Source organism: Nycticebus coucang, chromosome 10 (assembly GCF_027406575.1).
Source record: "Nycticebus coucang isolate mNycCou1 chromosome 10, mNycCou1.pri, whole genome shotgun sequence".
Classification (NCBI taxonomy): Eukaryota; Metazoa; Chordata; class Mammalia; order Primates; family Lorisidae; genus Nycticebus; species Nycticebus coucang.
In genome coordinates, this window is record NC_069789.1 from 97871693 (window position 1) to 97895642 (window position 23950).

Genomic DNA, 23950 nt, shown 5'->3' on the forward strand with positions numbered 1-23950 from the left:
ACCAAGGTGGTCACTTCCTGGGCCAGGTGGCATTTACAACATTTACACTAGGCATTATAGAGCATGTGGCTACTCATCTTTACACATGTTTATTTTGACTCCTTTGAGCTTCCTCTTCCTCCCTCACACACCCACATGCAGAGACCATGCCAACCCTTTGTAGTCATCTATGACCTTGCAAACCAGAGTACTTATTGGTTATTTAGATCTGCATTTATCTTGTTTCCCATGAAGTCAGACTAAATGAAGGCTGGCAAATTCTGAGAATTGGGACAGAATGAACCTCTGGTTACCTCCTAGAACACCAGGCTTCATGCTATGGGGGTGTGTCCTGCCTAACTATGCCCTTCAATCAATTTAGACTCATTTCACCCCCAAGTGGGCTCTGCACATGTCCTTTTCAGAAATTTAATCTTGGCTGTGATGTGCTTCTCATATTGACCATTCTTTTGGTCCTAACATGACCATTTGGGACAAATTGGATCTGGTAATATTTTTAAGTTGGGGTCACTTGTTCATGTCATAGCTTTTTCCTGTGCTCCTTGATACTAACCAGAGGAAGAGGGGGGCAGGAAGGTGATGTCCTTTTATGAGAATATTTATAAAATCAGGGAATCCTGTGAGTAAATCAAACCTTCCCTTTGCTCTGAGCCATTTTCTCTTGTCACAAATTTAATATACTATTGTATCTGTCAACAATTAAGAGGGACTTGGTTGGTGTCTGTTATGTGCAAAATATTGAACCCACTGCAGTGAAGAACTTAAGTTAGCCTTGTGCTAAACCTGTAGGTATAAAATAATATGTGCGTAGTAGGAACAGTTCTCAATGTGAGGTCATATAGAGACCTCTAGTAAATAGGTCCTTTTCTGGTTAGAAGGAAAATGAACCAGAAAAATACAGGGACACACTTATAATTCTCTCTTCATTCTATTTCTCATTCCTGTGCTCCTTTATACTATCCGGGGAAAAAGGAAGAGGAGGAAGGCAGCTCACTTGTTAGAAATAAATTTCCGAGGCATTAGTATGTTTTCAATCTATGATACTAGTTCTAGCCAAGAAAACAGAAATTATCTAAGATTATTTCACAAATTTTGTTATTCTCATTTTTAGCCCATTTAACTTTCAAAGGGCAAACATATAAAACTTTGTGAAAAATCATATCATTAGGACTCACAAGCTGTATGTGGTCTGCAATGAGGAATTGAGAAGTGAAGAAATTATTCATGATACCTTAGCCAAAAACTCTACTGATGGCTTGGACTCCTTACATAAGTAAAGGTAGGCAGAATCTGAGCCTGGGACAGCAAAATGGAAAGTGGAATAAGGAATGTCTTATCAACCAAAGCAGCTAATCTGAATAATTACCCCCCCATATCATTTTATACAAATTAGAAGCAGACTTTTTTTTTTTATCATACAGACAGTTGATAAACAATTGAAGAACTAAGGAAATCCCACTTTAGGAAAAACACTAACAATGGCCTTAATATTATAATAAATGCCTCGTCATTGAGTAATGCGTTCAAGCAGGGTGAGCCCGGGAGAGTGCAGTCAGACACTTTTCCCAGACAACACCAGCTTGACTTGACACATCCTGCTGTGAGAAAAAATTGGTGATTAAAATGAAATAGCTACAGGGATTCTGTATATATAAATGTTAAAATAAAAGCAGCCTAAGGAGAAGTTACATGTTGGCTATTATTTTCTCCTTTTGAGCCAGCATCTTGAGCATTTGTATACAACATTCTTATTTAGGATATGTTAACCACTTTTAATTTTTATCAGAAAGTGCAAATCTTTTTAAGATATCCTGCTTCTCTCTCCACCCCTCACCCCAAGGGGAATGGGTGTGCTTTCACTTAGTGGGCACAATGTCAGGGTGTATGGCACACCTCTTGGGGACAGGACACAATTACAAATGTTTGCATTTGTTTTCTAACTAACAAATGCAAGCATTGTAATCTAATTCTTTGTACCCTCAAATTAACCTGAAATAAAAAAAAAATCATCCTGTTCTAAGTGAGCCGGAAAGCTATATCTATTTTTTTTTTTTAATGTAGACTTGCTCTGATCACAAACAATAAGCTCCCTATCTTCTATTAGCCTTATTGAGGTAGCCTTGGGATGTGCCCTTTGGTGATTAAATTAGGTGGTGAACGTGGCAGTGTAAGTGAGGTGGAGAACATGAGTTCAGGTTCTGTAATGGGATAACTAGATTTCATTAAGTTGTATTTAGAAGAAAGATTGCAGTTGGAACCACTGTCATGGGATATCCCAGAATATTAAGACACAGCTTTATGACAAATAAACTCTACTTCTAAAAAGGGACAGACCAGATCAAACTGTTCAAAAGCAGATGTATGAAAGCAAACCCCACTCATCCAACCCAATTGCTGGAAAGAAAATAACTTGAACTTGCATGTCCTATGGAGGGATCATTGGTTGTTATCATTTTTATCTAAGAGAGGCAGGGGCAAGTCACTGCTGGGCTTAATTCTCTACTTACACTGCAACTTGTTTATTTTCTTTCTTTGATTTAGACCTTCGCAGGATGAGGCCCTTCAATGGCGTGATTGCTTGGACAAGGTCCTGCAGAATGACTGTAAGTTGGTGTAGTTTTTAGTAAGCATTAATTATTGTCACGGTAGGGACAGAGACACAGAACACTTTTGTGTTGCCCAGGTTCTTCATCTCTAATTTTGCCATTTCTTCCATTTTTAAAAGTGGTCTCCTCAGGGGAAGGGTACCACGGGAAGGTGGTTATCCAGCTCACTAGAGGAGAAGGGAAACTGCAGGGTTTTGAGGACTCATGGTTGCTGGTTATGTTCCCGCCTGCTTTGCTTTCTTATGTAACCAGAGCAAGCAGCTTGACCTGGGCATGTCTCAGTGTCCTCTTCAGTGAAGGAGAGGTCCTTGCTGTCCCTTCTCAGCCTCTTGGGATTTGGTAAGGATTGGGGGTAGCAGTGTAAAGATCACTGGATAAGTCATCGCTAGTACATCCTAGTTCAAACTACTGTCCATGGCTCTTGTGACCTGCTGTGGGTTGTTATCACCGCCAGCCTCTGTTTCCCCTGGTGGAAGCATGCCTTTTATATCTCCACTCAAGGCATGACAAGGGTGCTGACCAGTGCAGCACTCTTTCCCAAGATAAAAACAGTATGCCAATGAGTATTACTTGCCCTTCCCTTAATGCAAAATCCTTACAGATTCCCAAAGATTACAGTATGGAGTTCAAATTTCTAAGATTTACCAGGATAGGGCCAGGCCCCGTGGCTCATGCCTGTAATTCTAGCACTCTGGGAGGCCAAGTCAGGCAGATGGCTTGAGCTCAGGAGTTCAAGACCAGCCTGAACAAGACCAAGACCCCATTGAGCTCAGGAGTTTGAGGCCAGCCTGAACAACACCAAGACCCCATCTCTAAAAATAGCTGGGCATTGTGGAAGGCACCTATAGTTCCACCTATTTGGGCTGAGGCAAGAGGATCACTTCAGCCCAAGAGTTTGAGGATGCTGTGAGCTATGAGGCCACAGCACTCTACCGGTGACAGAGTGAGATACTGTCTCAAAATAAAAACAAAAATATTTACCAGGATAACTACATGGCTGGTGTATAGGCAAATGAAACTACTAGTGCTCTGTTCTATATAGAATTTCTTTTTTGGGGGGGGGGGAGGGAAAAGTCTCACTTTGTCACCCTTGGTAGAGTGCCATGACATCATAGCTCACAGCAACCACAAAGTCCTGGGCTTAAGCAATTCTCAGCTTTAAGTATCTGGGACTACAGGCACCTGCCACAATGCCTGGCTATTTTTAGAAACGAAGTCTCACTCTGGCTCAGGCTGGTCTTGAACCCATGAGCGGAGGCAATCCATCCGCCTCAGCCTCCCAAGTGCTGGGATTCCATATAGAATTTCTATATGCGATCCCTTTGGCTAAAATATCTTGTACTCAAAACTCTTATCTGTTGAAATTTGCTCTCTTCTGTAATAGCAAATCTAAATACGAAATGCTCAGTTTTCCCAGAACATTTTACCCACTCCTTGAACTCCTAACACCATTTTTCTGCACACCTTCTGTGCCACTCAATACCTGTGGTCTTGCCAACTGTTTGCAGGTGCCTCCCTTCTACGATAGATAATTTCCCATTGGGAAGTGCATACTCAGAAGAAAACAAGTATTTTTTTGAAAAATTCACTGTAAAAATGTGATTCAGTTTAAAATATCCAACTGATATCTCTTCACCACAAGAATGGAACATGCAACTTTGTTATGTACTTTGCAAAAATAAAAGTATTTTTCACAAGACCCTTGAGATTAGCAGGCAAGGAGGAGATGAAAAAAACCTAGGTTGAATTATATATAAACATTATGTCTTATTTTTGGTGGCGTAAGCTTCTGCTTACCTGCAATACAATCAAATCTCTTCTGGAGACAGAACATTAAAGTATCTAATTTGAGACTTTTATCATTCTTATTCATTTCTGATTCTCGTTTCCTTTCTTATCTTAAATGGAATATCCTGACCTCTAACATGTATAATATGTTCAATTAATATTTATTAAGTGAATGAAAGAATGAATTAAATTAATTTTGCTTCTTAGACCTAGAAGTTCCATGAGGTCAACCAGAAGAAAAATATTTATGTTTATCAATTGATTTATTGTCTTACTCTAGTGATTTTAAGCCAATGACAGTTGACAAAGGACTTATTGACAAAATAATGAATGCTAATACCCTGAGTACAGATATTTATTGCTACTGTCAGACTGAAAGGTAGCAGAGCTACTTTCATGCTTTCCAAACCATTGAGGAGGAGGATATTTATGAGGCCATATACAATACTTTCAGTGGCACTAAATCCTTAGAAGCACGTGTTCATATGTTTTAGGCTTTTAGGAGACAGAGAGCTATTGGGATAAGAAAGCTAGGGGTAGGAGTTAAGCCAAAGACAGCTTGTGTTGACACCTTCTTAGCATTTGCTGAGGGACTGAAAACTTTCAGCTTCTTGCAAACGTGTTTGCCATGGTGTGAGATCAAGGCATGAGATTCTCACAGCAATGTTTTCTGCTCTTCAGAGGGGAAAATACATACGCAGCTATGTGTGATGTGCATATGTGTGTCTATACATCTGTACATAATATTCACAATATTTTATTTAATTGTATATGATATCTATTTTAAATTATATATGTGTTTATATTACATATTGTGTGTACCTGTGTGAGTGTGTGTATGGGGGTGTATAAATGCCACATAATTGTCTCCTTGAGTAATTAATATTTTTAAGACTGGACAATTAATTTCCCCTAATCAAAAATGGGAAAACATTGGAGAACTATAACCAGTCGTTTATTTGTTAGAAAGAGATACATGTCCATCTTGAATAAAAAAAGAGAGTTCATGGTCCGGGTATAGAAATGTCACAGAAACAGGCGGCACCTATGGCTCAAGGAGTAGGGCGCCGGCCCCATATGCCGGAGATGGCAGGTTCAAAACCCAGCTCCAGCCAAAAAAAAAAACAGCAAAAACGAAAGAAAGAAAGAAAAGAAAGAAAGAAAGAAAGAAAGAAAGAAAGAAAGAAAGAAAGAAAGAAAGAAAGAAAGAAAGAAAGAAAGAAAGAAAGAAAGAAAGAAAGAAAGAAAGAAAGAAAGAAAGAGAAAGAAAGAAAGAAAGAAAGAAAGAAAGAAAGAAAGAAAGAAAGAAAGAAAGAAAGAAAGAAAGAAAGAAAGAAAGAAAGAAAGAAAGAAAGAAAGAAAGAAAGAAAGAGAAAGAAAGAAAGAGAAAGAAATCTCACAGAAACAAGGGCGAGCCAGGCAAAAACGAAAGAAAGAAAGAAAAGAAAGAAGGAAGGAAGGAAGGAAGGAAGGGAGGGAGGGAGGGAGGGAGGGAGGGAGGGAGGAAGGAAGGGAGGGAGGAAGGAAGGAAGGAAGGAAGGAAGGAAGGAAGGAAGGAAGGAAGGAAGGAAGGAAGGAAGGGAAATCTCACAGAAACAAGGGCGAGCCAGGCCCTGTGGGAGGTAAAGCCCATAGTGAGTAAGACCATCTTTCCTCTCTAGTTCCCTGTTCTTCCTATCTCTTTCCTCTTCTCTTTCTATCTCCCCCTCTCCAGGTCTGCTTCTCCCTGTGACTTTTCTTTTTTCTCTCTGTCTCTCTCACCACTCTGTCTTTGCTCTTTGCTTTTCTCTGTTTGGCTATTACTAGAAAAGAACCAGTAGAAAAACAAACATGCCCAAGTAATTCTACCCTCATCTCATCAAACTGAAGAAACAATATTCAACCCATTCTCTCAAACATCAACTACTGTGCATTGTGAATAACTAGAAGTCAAACTGGGCAACTCAGATCTTACAAGATGTTCTTACTTGAAGCCACTAAAACCAGTAGTCTATGATCAGAAAATAGCTAACCTTCACTGTATCAGTGCAAAACAGGTAATGAAGAAAGTACATTGGAGAAATATATGCATCTAAAACCTCATAACCCCTTCTTGCGTGTTTGATTTGGTAAAGTTAAACCATTAATGGGAGGAGTAGAACCTTTGTTGATTTGGGGATATCTGGCATTCTCTTGGGTAATGTAGGACATTGACTTTTCCAGTCAATATAGTTCCCCAAGTATTTCCTGACATTCTCATCTTTCTTATGTTTTGTTGAGTGGACATGAAATCAATTGGTACTAAACCTCTAAAACAAAAATAAGGCAGTTAAGTTGCTATTCAATCTTTCCTAATTAACAAGGTCCCTCTTACCTTTCTTCATTTTTTAAAATAATTTTAATCACCTAGTATATTTGTTCTGAAAGTATATTGACTTCTCACACATTTTACTTTCAGTTCTTCAGGTAGCACCATATGTTTCCATTTAATAGGTTCACGGGGCACATGACCAGTATGTCATTCTTTCACACAAAAATAGATCGCACATGTGAGTTTGAGTAATACATTCAATCATTCCCCCACACGATCATTTTTCAGAGCAGAGGAAGAATGAAAGACAGTCCAGCAGCAGCAAAGTGTTATGTGGATCTCTTTTCCCCAAGAGCTCCAAAAGGTCAAAACATTTCCTTCAGACGCCCTTGAGACTCGGACTCACCCATGGGGAATGAAGGAGACTGGATCTAGACTCATTTTTCTGATTTTCTCTATTCTATGCATGTTCCTTTTAATTCTCTTTCTCATTTCCAATTTTCTTCCTTCTCTTTTTCATCTCATCTTTTTCATCATCTTACTGGCAACCATAATTTTCTTCAAAATAATGAATATAATAATAAAGACAAACGCTAACTTATGATTTATCATGTGCTGGGCACCATCCTAAGCACTTTGCATATATTAGTTTATTGAATGATTGCAGTAATTTTAGGACTTAGGTAAAACCACAATCCCTATTTTTCAGAAAATCAGGGGCGGCGCCTGTGGCTCAAAGGAGTAGGGCACTGGCCCCATATGCCGGAGGTGGTGGGTTCAAACTCAACCCTGGCCAAAAACTGCAAAAAAAAAAAAAAGAAAATGAAAACTGAGATACAGAGAAATTAAGTATCTTGTTTATGAAATCAAATACTACAGCAACAGCAAAATCAGTACATTTATTTTTCTTTAAAGCGTGAGCTCTTTGGTTCTGTAACTTGGAAGGAAAAGCTTTCTTAATGTACCTTATTTAGTTGGGTGGAAAGATCTAGTAAATGTTAGGTGCACAGATTTAGGTTAGGAGGTGGGATGCAAAAGAAAGATAAACAGATGAAATACAAACCTTGAACTCAAAACATTAGCCACCTCCTGGGAAAGATAGCTATAAAAGCAAACCATCCCAACAAAGGAACAGAAACTGACCTCTTCTGTCATGATGATAAAAATACTCAAGAGCAAGTCAGTGGGTAAAGGCTATTTCAAAGAGGAGGTGACACTTGAGCTGGGTTGTGAACGATGATGAAAATTCATTTTAAATCTGTTATGAATAGTAACGATGAAAGCCAGCATGCATTGAACATCGTAATAATCATGATGTTTGGCACTGTATGAGAGCGTCATATGAATTCTTTAATCCTTACCACAACCCCATCAGGTAGATCCCATAATCACTTCCATTTAACAGGTGGTGACAGAGTCTCAGAGAGAGATTAGATTACCTATCCAAGTTACTGTAATAATAAATATGACATGTTAGTTTTCACCCCCAGGCAATCTTGATTCTAGAGCCTGCGTTTTAAGCCAATAAATTATGCACTGGTATTTATCAACTATCAATTTTTTCCCTTCCCCACCCCTCTTGAAGGGATTTGTGCTAATCTGGTTTTCAATGTTTTTTTTTTTTTCCTTTATACCAAACTGACTTGGATTTGTCTTAAGTTCCTTTTATTTTCAAAGCGGTTTCATTCTGTTCTCAGCTAGGGCCACTACCCCATTTACGTGGATGTCAAAAATGACACCACTCATTAGGGCCAACTCTGGGTTTGTGTTTTCTTAAGACCAGAGCATCTGGTGACTTTCATCTACTTCCCAGGAAGTGGATGACTAAAGAGTTATGTTGAGAGGTATTGTGAGGCTCTGTGCAGTCTCAGCAGGAAAGAATGTGGCGATTTGTTGGAGAGGGGTGCTGGGGGCTCTTCTGGGCTATGGGGTGAACAGGGGAATGGTGGCAGGGGAAAGATGTGTATTCTTGGCAGAACAGAGACATTTGGCCTGGAGTCTGTCTGACTCTGACCCAAGAGGAGAACTTCCTTAGGGGTGATAAGAATTTTTTTTTTTTTTAAATATAGTTTTACTCTGTGCCTTGGGTAAAGTGCCTTGACCTCAGCCTAGTTTACAGCAACCTCAAATTCTTGAGCTCAAGAGATCTTCCTGCTTCTACCTCCCAAGTAGCTGAGTATCTGGGATTATAAGTATCCACCAAAACACTGGCTAATTCTATTTTGAGTAGAAACAGGTTCTCACTTTTGCTCAGTCTGGGCTTGAACTCCTGAGCTCAAGGGATCTTCCAGCCTTACCCCGTCAGAGTGCTAGGATTACAGACAGTTAGGAGCCACCATGCTGGCTGGGGTGATAGGAATTTAACAGAGGGAATCTCTGAGAAAGGGACCAGCAGAAAACCAGAGGCTAAGGAGGAGAAAGTGCTTCAGGAGTGGCTGTTAGAGGGTCCTAGTAAAGGGCTCTCAGAGAATGCTCAAAAGCCAGGTGACAGAAATAGTTTTAAACGTCTCTCAGATCAATAGACTATAAAGCCATTTTGTGCGTCTTGGTTTAAAGTGTGTACATTGACAAAAAGCCTTGGAATAATATTGTGAATTCAATGAAAGCACTGAAATCAGTATCCAGGAAATGGATTCACTGTACTGGAAAGTTATTTTCCAAGTTCATTACCTGGAAACTTAGTAAATGTTAACATTGTTGTGGAATTCTGGTGTGTGTCCTCAGGTCATAAATAACAACGTTTGAGAGAACTGAGATTTTATCTCTACGTTTTACAAAGAGCAGAATGGGTGATTCAGAGTGCCTGATAGGTTGTGAGGAAACAGGGATACTGGGCTAATGAGAATAAATTTCCACAGACTTGTTCTGTGGAATTACTGTTTTCCTACACAGACTTAGACCTGGTTGTGTGGAAACTTGCACAACTTCATTTTCTGGAAGCTAGGAAGTGCCTGAGAATTTTTCCATTTTGAGAGACTGACACCTTTTGTTTAAGAAACTAAAAGCTTTAATCACAACAAGACATAAATAGGCTTTATTTTTTCTTTCAGCATATATGTTGACTCCAGTGTCACTAAATTATGACTAGTGCTGGAAAGATAGTTGGAAATACGTGATCGGAGAGAGAGAAAATGTACCTGATTTTATCCAGATGTTAGTCATCAAATTGTTTTAAAGTAATCTCTCTAGCCAGGTTCCTAGAGAAAGTTGTTTCTTAGACCTACCATTGCTTCCAAGTGTATTTTGAGGTGTTAATCAATTAAAAATGTATATAGAGTAAGTACAGGGAGATGGGATTGATTTGCTCTCTGTCTTGTTTGGATCATGAAATTGATGGTGACCCTAATCCAAGTTAATGGTCACTTTAGCCATCATTTTTCTTAAGAATTGAATATGGTTGCAGGGGACTCTGAAGAGGTCTGGGGACAACAAAACTCTATAGAAGATAATTTTAAAACAGACGATCACATACAGTGGCTCTGGTTTAATTATTATATACATTTTGTGCTTGTTACATGAAATCAATATACTAGGCAATGACTCATGAAACTTTAGACTCTTTAAAAAGGAGTAGGGAGAGCAAGGAATAGCCTGAAATTAGGTGAGAGGAAATGAATTCAAAACGTGTTCCTTAAGCAGAGCTAATGGATTGTATAAGTGTCCCTGCTCAGGACAGGTTATAGGAGACCTGGACCCTGAAGTCCTGGTGACAGTCGGTCCTGCCTTCTACCCTTGGAGGTGACATGGCATGCCAGGCCTATCACTGAGGGTAGGGCTATGATTTTCATATAGCCTCTGGAAAAGTCAAGGTTTTTCTCTCTCTTCCCATTAGAAATCTTTACTTTTCTTAGATAATAAATGGACATGGATTCTCTCCCTACAGACACACATTTGTTAGAATTTTGGTTTAAAAAATTACATTTATTAATATCATAGTCAATTATAATTATTATTATTAAATTATAACTATAAATAAATTCGATTTATTTTCTAATAATTGGATTAGGGCCCAATAATACTATATTTAACTAATAATTGTATATAAATTTATATTAATTTGTTAATTAACAAATTATATTACAAATATTATATTTTTGTAATTTATATATTTATATATTACATATAATATATATTATTTGTAATTTATAATATATACAAATTATTTATATATAATATATAATATAATATATACAAATTATTTACATATTATATATTACAAATAATATATATTATATATAAATATATAAATTTTGTAAATTATATATTACAAAATATTATTATTTTGTAATAATTGGATTAGGGCCCAATAATATTATATTTAACTAATAAGTAAATTTATATATAATATATAAATTTATATTAATTTGTTAATTAACAAATTATAATATTACAATATATAAATTATGTATTATATATAAATTATATATATTATAGATTAATATTATATAATATATAATATACAAATGATATGTATTATATATATCTCCAGCATTAAAGAAAATATTGAAGATTCAGATTTTTTTCTTTATCGCCAGTGTTTCCATGAATCTTTACCATGCTTTGGAGGTTAATGCTAGAAGGGTAAGAAAAAAAGATAGCAAAAGGATCAGGCCCGAGAAGCCTCTCATACACATGTGTATATATACATGGTGGGCATAAAGTTCATGTGCAATTTGAAATAGTTTAATATAGTAAATGGCACATTAACTTTATGGACACCCTGAAAACACACCCACACACACTTTCATATATATGTGTGTGTGTATATATACATTTTAAACTGAAGTTTACTCTGGACAAACAATAGTACACTGAGAACAGAAACACAATAGTTATAAACATATTTACTTTAATATATTTTTAAAACTGACATGTAACTGATGGACACTGTGCTCTGAGTGTGGTACTCATCTGGTCCCTTCCCACTCATCCCTCAGATCTCAAATTAATGTTCCTTCCTTGCCTTTTCTAAAGCTAAAATAGAGTTAGGATGCGCTTGTGACTCTCTTATTATCTTTCATAAAATTTTCCCTTCATTGTGTAGGCATTTCTTGTTTCTTGGGCTTCTTCGTTTTCTTCCTCCTCCTCCCAGAGTATATAAATAAGCTCCCGTAGGGCAGGGACCAGGCCTCTTTTACTCGCCACAGTGATGTATAGTTCCAGGAATAGTTACTCAAAAATAATCTGTAGAAAGGGGGTGGGGGAGATTATAAGTAGTTTATATGGGATACTTAACATTAATATCATTTATTCTGACAAACCAAGTTTTAAATATACAAATGTCCAGAATGGCATTACTAATAGTGTCCCTTGATGCCATAAACAGGTAAATGTTTATTATGTAAATATACACTGCAGTCAGTTGTTTGAAAAGATAGGGTGGTAGGTCTCTCCATCTCGTCCCAGAGTTCCCTGTGACTTTCCGTGCTGGGCAGGGCTGGAGCTCTGTGCTCTCTAGTGTCTTCCTGTCTTCCTGACCTACCCCTTCTCCATCCAAATAAAGGGATAAAGAAAGGCAGATGGGAATGAACTAGAACTCTGTGCATCCCACAGCACTGCTAAGCCTGTGCTCTCACTGAAACTACATTTCTCCTGGTCTTGCATTTTTCTCCCAGGGCAAGTGCAGTGGAAAGTTGTCAGCCATGATTAGATACTTTCTATTCCGAGAAGCTGAATCATGCATCTCCTGAGAAGTAGCTTGGAAAAATGGATAAATGCATGGACTCTTGAGGCAGCTTGCCTGGAATCGAATCCTGGCTCTGCCACTTACCAGCTGGTTATCTCTGGGCAGGTCAGCTTGACCGATCTGACCTCACGTACAGAATGGGATATTGATAGCATCTGTCTCTTAGTTTTGGAATGAAGAGTAAATGAGTCAACACCTGTCTGGTATGGTTCCTACATAAACCACAGAAATACATAGGAAGTAAGCCTAGCCCTAGGGTATACAGCAAAGTGTGGTGTTTATTAAATGAGTTAATAAATTTCCCCAACGGACTTTTTTCCTTGCTAGATGGACTTGCCAGTTTCAAAAGTTTCCTGAAGTCTGAATTCAGTGAGGAAAACCTTGAGTTCTGGTTTGCCTGTGAGGATTATAAGAAGATCAAGTCCCCCGCCAAGATGGCTGAGAAGGCAAAGCAAATTTATGAGGAATTCATCCAGACGGAGGCACCTAAAGAGGTTGGTCCTGGTGGGCAGGGGGATGAACGCTGTCAGTTAAGGGTCAGCTCACAAGCTCCCAGGAAGAATTAACACTAGAGATATAGGCCAACTGTTGGGAGCCAAAGGCTGCTCCTCTTTGTGAGCAGGCCACCTTATTAAGCACCTCCTGAATACAAAGGCAGAGCAAAACGATCAAGCAGATGTAAACTGGAATCCTGTTTCAACCACTTTCTTGCTCTCTGGGTCTCACTTTAGTACATGTAACAAGTGAAATGATACCAGTATGTGATTTTATATGAATTGTTCAATCTCTCTAAACTTTGATTCTTTTCTTTGGGAATATGAAATAATAGAGTCTGTTTTTGTAGAATTATTGTCAGGATTAAATTAAACAGTAGATGTGAAAACATACACAGGTTGAGCATCTTAATCTAAAATCCAAAATCAAAAGGCTCCAAATGTTGGGAGGGCAAGGTAGGTGGATTGCTTGAGCTCACAGGTTTGAGACCAGCCTGATCCAGAGCCAGACCTTGTCTCTAAAAATAGCCAGGTATTGTGGTGGGTGCCTGTAGTCCCAGCTACTTGGGAGGCTTCTGCAAGAGAATCTTTTGAGCCCTGGAGTTTGAGGTTGCTGTGAGCTGTGATACCACAGCACTCTCCCAAGGGCAACGAAGTAAGACTCTGTCTCAAAACAAACAAACAAACAAGTGCTCCATAATATGAGAATTTTGAGCACCAACAGAATGCCACAAGTGAAAAATTCCACACCTCGCCTTATGTCTCAGCCAGAACACAGTCAAAACTTAGTTTTATGCGCCCAGGTATTAACAATATTGTATAAAACAATCTTCAGGCTATGTGTACAAAGCATGTATGAAAGATAAATGAATTTTATATTTAGAATTAGGTCCCATCCTCAAGGTAATTCATTATGTGCATGCAAATATTCCAGCATCTGAAAAAAAATTGCAAAATCTAAACCACTCATGGCCCCAAGCATTTCGGATAACCGATACTTAACCTATATCTCAATGTCTGAACCAAGTAATGCTTAGTACAGGTGTATCCTTTGATAAAATAAACCTGGGAGATACTTTTGTAATTGTTTGAAATTCAATCATTTGGAGTTCCATTGCCTGCCTAGCTCAGTACAGGTATATAAGTAATATAAGAGAAGGAAGAAGCGTTGCTTGTGTGTCATGGGAAGAACAGACCAAGGACAGAGAAATCTACATTAAGGCCTCACCCCTGCCTCACACTGGCTGTCGGTGGACATGTAACTCATCTCCTTTGAGCCTCAGCATCCTCTCAGGATGACAGGCAGTGGACGCCATCACCTCCGAGTCTGATTCTAATTCTGACAGCCTGTTGTCACCTAGCCCACATAAAGGACGCTGGCCCCTTTCACCTGTGGAAAATCTTTCTGTAGCTTCAACTCATTTCATCCTGGACTTTAAAGCACTGTTTGGCACTGCTGCCTGTTCCAGCTCCCCAGGGAATCAGGCCTTTGTCTCTGACTCCATCTAGCAGCTGCTTCATAATAATCTGAGCCCAAATAGCTCTTTTCAGTACCAAGGACCTCTGGCAGCCCAAGGGAGACCTGAAATATCTTTCAATGTTCCAATTCAGAACCCTTGGCTGATTTGGATTCTATTTCTTTCTCTTTAACACTCAGAGCCCTAAGAGTCATTAAAGCACACAACATAATCCAAATCATGCTCTGGTAAGCCCAGACAGTCTGTACCTGCATCACTGCAGGGGAACCATTCACACAGACCCTCGTATGAGTGATGTCCCTGGGAGCTGTGCAATGTGCCGGCCCTGTGCTCAGCACACTGTAGGAGCCACCTTACCTCTCAATGCTGTAGTCTCCTGGTTAAAAGTTCAGGCTCTGGAGCCACATTGCTGGGTTTTTAAATCTTCTTTCTATCATCAATGAACCTTTGGGCAAATTGGTTTTGTTTCCTCAACTGTAAAATGTAGATCCCCACAGCCACCTCACAGAGCTGTAAGATTAAATGAGTTTGTTCATACAAAGTTCTCAGCACAGCACTTGGTCCAGACGGAACACTCAATAAAGATTAGTGGCTATTAGCTGGTATTTTGGTTTTTGTTCTGTCAGAATAATCATCTTCCAGTTTGTTGGAGGGAAGACCAAGCTTCCTTGTGGTTCTGGAGCCATGCACAGGGTTCTGGACCTCCGGTCAGGATTTCTTTCTCCCTCTTCAATTCCTCCAGTAGGTATAAAACCAGACTCCGTAGTAGGAAGATTTTAGAATTAGGCATCAGGATGTTGCAATTCGAATTCTTGCTCTCTGGGTTCAAATACACTTGTTGGCTTTGTGACCCTGAGGAAGACATTAAATCCTTTACTATACACATTTTTTCTATAAAAAGAAAGAGTCATGTTTAGAGTTGTTGTCAGGATTAAATGAGGAATGCATGTGTGAGCGCCTGGCACCTGGTGAGTCTCCAACATGGCTTAGATCTTAATCAGACTCACTCAGTTAGCCGGTATGTCAGTTGACGTACCTGATTGTCTGAAAAATAGTCATTTTTTAAATGACTTCCCTCTCCTCCTATGTTTTACTTGTGAGAATTTCCACCTCCCTTTTAACCCCTCATCAAATCCTGCAACCTGGGCTGATCCTTGACCCTGTTTCCTGGCCCATAGGTGAATATTGACCACTTCACTAAGGACATCACGATGAAGAATCTGGTGGAACCTTCCCTTAACAGCTTTGACGTGGCCCAGAAAAGAATCCATGCCCTGATGGAGAAGGATTCACTGCCTCGCTTTGTGCGCTCTGAGTTTTACCAGGAGCTAATCAAGTAGCAATGTAGTCAGGCTATGAAAGTCATCATGAGTTACTTCCTTCACGATAACCCTGTATTTGCTAGTAACCTGCATACCTGCCCACAGCAGCTTTGCTCCAAGATACCCAGGAGTATTGCTGACTCTCCTCCTCACCCCCACATTGTTTTGGGTGTTTAACTATTGTCCAAATGCTTTCTTTCCCAACTTTCTTCTTCCTGCCCCATTCTTAATTGATCTCTCCTCAGTTAATAGACCCAAGGAGAACCACAGAAAAATTCTGACTCGGGCAAAGGGTTCTAAAACAGAATGTATCACTAAATGTGGCAGTAGATGTCCACATAAACTGATCTGAAAAAGATTGTGGATGTGGAAAAACCAATTACAAGGAGCTTAACAGATTTCCCTTATTCTGATCCATGGAAATCATGCTTCTAATTTCTGAATTTGGTTAGTAAAACATGATATGATTTTTATGAGACAGTCAATATTTGATATCTGAAGCAAATTGTGCATTCTTTAAAATATTGATCTTCTCTTGAAGCACCCTCATGTTACCTGGATATAAGAGACACAACACAACCATAAAAATATGGTGTTTATACCAAATCAATCTAAACACAACCTACAGTCATTCTTTCCTTATATCTTCCTCACTGCCCACCCCCTAACAAAGTTACCAAATTCTGTTTTAAATCAACAACTGAAGGTCAAAAATTAATGATTTTATAAATGTGTCTATGACTCTAGGATGTAGGTCAAATGTTTCAGTTTCCAAATTATTTGATATCTTTGTGGTTACAAAATTCCAAGGTTTCTGATTCTAATCAGGTAAAACACAACTGTTGCTCCAATGGGGTGGTCTCCCACCTCAACATCAAGAGGGCTATACTAAAAAGGGAAATTGTTGTCAAGCTTAGACAGCTAATTATCCTATGTTGCTGTCACCATAGAACAATGATAATTATCTTCAAAACACCATCATCCTTAGAAAACTTAATGTGATTATATAGAGAGGGTTTTTCTAAGAGATTTCAAGCATCCTGCCTTTTGCAAAATGAAAATAATAATAGTAATAATGTGATCTAATCTTCTTTCACTATTTTGCTTCCTGCATTAGAAAATTGTGCTTCTAGTCAAAAGTATAGATTCATACTCCTGATATGCCTCATACACAGCTAATTGACAGGCCATGATATTCTTAGTAGGTTTAAACCTCTAACTCTGTATTTTATTATTATAAGTTTTGCTAGAATTTTTTCTAATGTTTAGTAGATTTTATTAAGTAATAATACACACAATTTAGTGATAAATAAAATCAAACTAAACCATGTATGAGGGTAATCAAGATAAGGATAGTGAGTTAATTCAAAAGGAAGAGGGTGTTTTTTAAAGGATCAATAAAATTCCGAAATGTTGAAGTAGAAGATTACATTGTTTATTTTTGTTTTTCTCTTTTTTGTTTCCATTTTTACTCCACACACTCCTGGTTTCCCATAGGTAGCTCATTTATTCAGTTATTTACTAAGAATATTGAAAATGAAGAAACTGTGTTACTCTGTTCTTCAGAGAAATACTAACTGTGCTTGTTGGATTTTGTGATTTCAAGGATCGTATGCATTTCCTGTAGACTTGCCACTTGACATTCTGAAAATCAGTAGAGTGACTGGGTCGGCAGCCAGTAAGTGTATGAATTCATTCATCTTTGTCATTATCACCCACTTCAAAGAAACTCCTTCCTCAGGCAATTCAGGGTGAGGCCAGATCAGCACTGTGATCATGAAGTTCTCAACATATGCATCTGCCTAGGATTGACAAAGAACTCTGATACAAATTTCCAGGGTGTACTTCCAGAACCATCTTCTTTAATATCTTTCTGCACAGCCCCAAATCGGTAGGAAAAGCGCTAGCCTTTTACTTCTTAATGCAGCTAAGAATGTTAGGAACCTCCCAAAACTAGGTGAGTCATTTTTTTTTTTTTTGAATGCCAAAACTTTCTCAAGAAAAAAGTAATTTAATTAACAATTCAAATATTTTATCCACATTGTTTCAAATATCCAAATGTTTGAATATGCTGAGAAAATGAATTAGATCCTAAAGATCTCACCCACGTAATTGATGTGGAAGATTCCAATGAACTTACTCACAAGTTGACTACACACCCTATGAACGTGGGAGGGCTTGTCAGGGGAAAAAAACTCTTTTGCCTTTTCATAAGCTGAATCCAGAAGGCAGAGGGCAGCCAAGTGGGTGCCACAAATGCAGCAAGGGTTGCAAAAAGAATGAGAGAAGGGGTGACAAAGTGAGACTCTGTCTCTAAAAAAAAAGAGAATGAGAGAAGGAATGTCCTTCGGTCATAATGGTGATGTTATCTATATCCATCCACCTACATTTAATTTGAAATTTAAAGCAGATGCATTCACACTTACATGCACATATTAAAAACTCTTCTTCTAGCATAGGAAGAAATAAAATTAAAAATACAAATATTCTATCCCCAAATGAGAAACTAAACAGCTCCAGAAAATTTCTTTGAAAGCTTTTGAAAGTTGTTTGAAACTTAGCAAAGAGAGGGAGAGAAGAAAAAAAAACAAACAAACCCCACCTGTATTACTAGTAGTTTCCATGGTAATACAAAACAAATACATTCTTTTCATTCTGGGAAATCAGAAAAAGTGAAATGATCTTTCCAGGAAAAAACATGTGTAACATCAATTTATCTCTCCCTTTTCCTCCTCCACCTCCCTTCACTCTCCCTTGAGTAAATTGCCTGGGAAAGTATGAAGCTTGATGCAACAGCCCCGTGGTGCTTGTATTTTCCTCTCTGGAGAAAAAGTAACTACAGTTGTGAGTGAATTTGGGATGTAGAAAAGTGGTGGGCCCAAACTGTGGTCAATGGAAACAGGAGTCTATGCTTCCAACTTCTGAGAGAAACTTAAGATTAGCCCACGTACAGCCCATCACCTGTTTTTCTGCCTGGGCTTGATATAATTTGGGGTTAAGGGTTTGGTTCATATTAAGATCTCCATTGACCAGGACACAGAGACTAACTATGGACTCTACAGTTACTTAGGAGGCTACGTTCCATGCTTATCTGATAAAGCAAGATTTGTTCACATAAACTTCAGTTCACCTTACCCTTCACACACACACACATTTTCTTTTTCTCAGACACCTTTTGAAATGCAGAACTGAGACATTTCAGTGACTTTGTTTTCAAATCAATAAAGTGAAATATATGGAAACATTTTGTGCCCAACTCCCCATACCTCACAGACTCCAATTCTCTGTTGTATAAATTATGATTTAAGTAGATTTTAGTTTTTACTGCATAAAGAGAAGAACTTAGTGAAAGAATTTGCTTTTATTTCTATCCTCTACAAAGCCATCGATTTTACTTGGTTGATGTGATCTCTGCATGCAATATATTTCAATACGATGAAGCTATTAATTATTTCCCCAAGGATAATAGATGTGCAGAAGTTTTAATAAAAACTCGACCACTGACAAATCAATGGATAAACTAAGAAGCATTCCCTTCTAGGGCTTTGCCTAAATATTTATCCTATAACGAATTTGATAATTTGAGATTTATTTTAAAATCTAGTTACATTTCAAGGAAACGGTTTCCATTCCTGAAACTGTTCCCTCTAGCAGACCATTCCCCCTGTTTCCTGGGAATTTAGCAAGTTTAGAAGAGAGAATGGGTCATGAGACAAAAAGGGAGAAAGGAGAGAAGGGAAGCATCAAAGAAGTGAGTACCCAGACCTAGGAACTTCATTCATTTGAAAGGAAACTTTTAAGAGCAATTCAGCTTGATTAAAACCCAGACTACTTCTTACTGTCATCGTCCGTATTTACGGGAAGGCATTTCTTGACTCACAACACAAGTAGATGAGAAAATTCATTTTAACATCCTAGAAAGCCTTGAGTCAAGAAAAGAACAAATAGGGAAGACCTCCTCTCCCCATTTGGCTTGCATGAGCCAGAAAGCAGAGAATGGAGAATGTGGTTTCCAACCTCCAAGCATCCAAACCCAAGGGCTGAGCAACTATGCGTAGGTTTTCCACTGAAGTCTTGGTACAGCTTAGTTATGTCCTGACTGAACTGCTGTTAGACCTTCTGGTTTTCCAGTCTCTTCATTCTATTAGACAACTTTGTATTTAACACTTGCTTGGTACAAGGCTTTTAAGTTAAAAATTTAGCAGCAACGCTGAGTGATAAACATACTCTTCACCAAATAGGTCTGGTAGCAAATCAGAACAATAGATACTCAAAGAAAGGCTTTCCCAGCACCTCTTAACCATCCTCAAATTAAAAAGGTCAACTTTTCCAACTGAGGAGACACTGATGGCACAGAATGGCAGAGAGTGATGGGCCAAACAAACAGACAAATAAAAGCAAAACATTTTGGAATACTACCCTCACCTCACAGTTTGATAATAATCTTACGTTTCTAGAAGCTAAAAAACTAACTTCTTAGCATTCATATCCAGTTTAATAAGCCTCTTGCAAGTTACCTATTCTTTCACCTGAGATGTTTTCCCTCCCCACTTCATCCCTATACCTCCCTTCCTCTTCTCCCCCTGCAAGAGAAATTACTTAAAATAGTTGGCTCTAACCACAGTTATATAATAATACCTTAAAAGCATTTAACTTCCTAATGTAGGAAAAGGTACAATTTAAAGCACAGACAAAACAAAAACAAAGGCTGAGAAATTTGCCACGGAAGACAAGTAATCTAAATGATTTTTGCCAAAACTTCTTTTTATGTTATATAGTATCAGGATTTGAAGGAACAATTAAAAAAAAAAAAAAAGAAAGAAAGAAAAACATGTTACAACTTCCAGTTCATCTGCATGAGGCAGAGGCAGGAGAAATGAAAGGTTTATCACTCCATTTGTGAGCTTTTTCTTGTATGTTTTTAATTTAGGAACCATCGTGATTATCTTCTGATTTTTGTATCCAATACTTTATGTACTCTGTGACTCACATTTCTTGATGAAGCACCAAACATGTATCTGTAACTCCAATCACGTATATTAAATATATATCTGTACAACAGTCTCCTATGAGTCCTTATTGACTCCTAAGTATTTTTTATATGAAACATTCTTCCTTAAGGTAGGCTTTTCTCTTCACCACACTTCTTACACCAGGGAGCCCTTGATCAATCAGGAGGATCACTACTAACAAGGGTCAGTTAGTAGCCTGACATGCAAAACTCAGAAAGGGGGCTAGGAGTGCCTCATTTTCATACATTCTGGTGACTACTTTCTCTTGGATTTGGGTAACAATAACTTATTGAACCAGCTGCCATCACTGTTAGGAACAGATTAAGTCCATTATATCATTTGGATCCCGCAGTATTCAGGGAGGATAGAAATTCCTTTCTCTTTCTGTGCTGGGGAAAGATTCAAAAGATCTAAAACCCAGGTGTTACTTCAAGCAGCTCAATTCTTAGATTTGGTGTTCAGATAGTTTTTAGGCAATGTGTTAAGATCCTACAACAAGTGGGTTTGGAACTGTAAAAAGGAAAATATCAATGCAGAAAGAAGCGTAAATGGGAGCAGATTTACAGGGAGCATCCATGTGGAGAGAGACAGAGATTAACGATAGCATCTATCATGGTCTCTGGCAAGTTTCTTGGTTCTCACCCCCCAGTTCCCATGAGGTCTATCTAACTTTAATAGAGATATAAGGCTCTGGAATCATTTCAATACCACCTACTCTCCTCTGTATTTCAATTACCTCTGATGAGTTGATGAGCATTTTGACCAAGAAGTAGGAGTAGAGCAAATACCGTGGATACTTCTCTGTCCTCCCCACAGAAGAGTGACATTCTCCAGGTCACTCTGCAAATCAGTAGAACAAGAGAGCTTAGTGATCATGTTGGCAGCCTCTTAGCCTCCTCTTGGACCCCCTAAGTAAAGGAATCACGTGATCCCTCAGGACATTAGGGTTATTGGCTTTAACTTGAGCAAAACAGTAGGGACCACTCCCCAGGTGGAAACCTGTCCTTTCATCAAAGTCAGGTGGGCCACGCTCTCCAAACTATAACATCTCCAAAGCCCATTTTGCTGCTTTTACCTTTTCTAAATCAGCAATGTCTTACAAATTATTTTGCCCATTAATCATGTTCCGACACATTAACTTTTCAGACGGCCTTTTCAATTCAGTGCATTCTGGCAAATTCCTGGTCCACTTTCCAGGCTTTTCTACTTTTTGGTCAAGTCCTACCTTCTTAATGCTTGAATTCATTAAAGCAATGAGAAATGTGAATGGACATTTTATTTAAAAGCAAAGGTTGCGAGGAGGCAGTCTTTGCGCCATCTCTGGCAAGCAACCAGGCCTCTTGGCCAGATTAGCCTGGTCTCTTTGTTAATGGGACAGTTTTCCCAGTTGCTTTCACTGCAACAGAATGCTGTTGGTGATAGGCAGGAAGAGGTGAATATGTCCACAGGCAACTTGGAAAGTCTTACACGTGTCTTCAAAAGTGGTGCCTTGTGACTGCCACTCAGAGGAACCATCTGTGACACAGGAGAAATAGACGCCTGCCACAGATCATGGTACTAAGTGCCCAAAGCCTCCTGCTTCCAAGCAGAATTCTTGGAAAACATAAAAGACATTTAAAGAGGGATTGGAGCCCAGAGGCTTTAACGAATTGAGATGAATGGAAATTGATGTTCCTTCATTTCTTTTAACTGAACATTTATCTTGACTGCTTTTTAATTTAGCAACTAACGCCTTAACTCCCATACCTATTTGAATCTCTTCTAACAATTTGACTGAAAATGAGCAGGGAAGTAATAAAGAAAAAAAAAATCCAGATTCCGAGAATGTCAGAGCTGGAATAGACATTACAAGGGCTCTCACATGCTCAGGATGAAAGTTCACAGATCTTGCTCTGCAAAGGTTCTTTTCAGCTGAGATGCAGGCAGGGGGAGGGGACACCGATGACACTTGAAGCCCAGGAGTGAGGGAGGCACCGACTTGCCTGGCAAGTCGGGTCAGACATACGGACCCTGGTGATTATTTGGGTACCAGTCATCACTCACAGGAGGACCAGTCAGGTAGCCTAAGAGATTATTCTACCTGATCTACTTTTTAAAGATAAGGAAATCAAAGCCCATAGAGGTAAAATGATGTGTCCAAAGTTATACATCTAGATTCTGGTATAATCCTTACAGATGATCTGACTCCTTGTGTGGGGTGTTTTTTCCTCAGAACAAAATTCTTGTAATGCCACATTTGCACATCTATAACAACATAATAATAGATGTTTTTAAAGTTGCTATCGAAGAACAATGAGATACTAGAGAAATAGTAGTACAAGCTCAGAAAAATCCTGCTTCTCAAAGTAGATTCCTTTCCCCCATCTCTGTATTAATTTTCCCAATGAGCTGTCCTTTTTGGGTTAACAAACCTCTTTTTTACCTAAAGACTTTCCTACTAGAAAGTTATCCGCCATTCATACTTTACTGTGAATAACTGATAAGATGATACACATTGCTTATTTCTTAACATTTTCCTGAAGACAGCTGGAGAGATAGTGTGTTCTGATCAAAGGGAAGACTGATTTGAAACTATGGTGAAGGGAGTTGTGTCCTTAATTAGCCTCTCATCTTGACTGTTATTGGCGCATAAAAAGGCTACTGACTTGTGGCCATTGATTTCATATCCTTAGACATTACTGTATTTTTTGATGACTTCCAGGAGTCTGGTGGTTGAGTCTTTGGGATTCTCTAAGTAGAAGATCATGTCATCAGCAAAGAGGGAGAGTTTGACCTCCTCTTCTCCCATTTGGATTCCCTTTATTTCCTTGTCTTGCCTAATTGTATTGGCTAGAACTTCCAGCACTATGTTGAATAGTAAAGGTGACAGGGGACAACCTTGTCTGGTTCCAGTTCTAAGAGGAAAAGCTTTCAGTTTTACTCCATTCAGTAAAATACTAGCTGTGGGTTTGTCATAGATAGCTTCAATCAGTTTTAGAAATGTGCCACCTATGCCTATACTCTTCAGTGTTCTAATTAGAAAAGGATGCTGGATTTTATTGAATGCTTTTCTGCATCTATTGAAAGGATCATATGGTCTTTATTTTTGCTTCCATTAGTATGGCGGATAATGTTTATGGATTTGCATATGTTAAACCAGCCTTGCATCCCTGGGATGAAACCTGCTTAATCATGATTTATGACTTTTTTGATGATAAGCTGTAATCTATTGGCTAGGATTTTGTTGAAAATTTTTGAATCTATAATCATGAGTGAAATTGGTCTGAAATTCTCC

At 38.6% G+C, this 23950-nt stretch overlaps 1 protein-coding gene across 1 annotated transcript in view; it reads left to right on the forward strand.

The window, feature by feature from the left end:
- Positions 1 to 20728, forward strand: part of RGS5 (regulator of G protein signaling 5) — a 57148-nt gene extending 36420 nt beyond the window's left edge. The window contains exons 3-5 of the mRNA XM_053605431.1: positions 2542 to 2603; positions 12698 to 12864; positions 15521 to 20728. Coding sequence (XP_053461406.1) covers positions 2542 to 2603; positions 12698 to 12864; positions 15521 to 15682 — 391 coding nt within the window. The 3' untranslated portion in view covers positions 15683 to 20728. The remainder of the gene's footprint in view (positions 1 to 2541; positions 2604 to 12697; positions 12865 to 15520) is intronic.
- The last annotated feature ends 3222 nt before the right edge of the window (positions 20729 to 23950 follow it).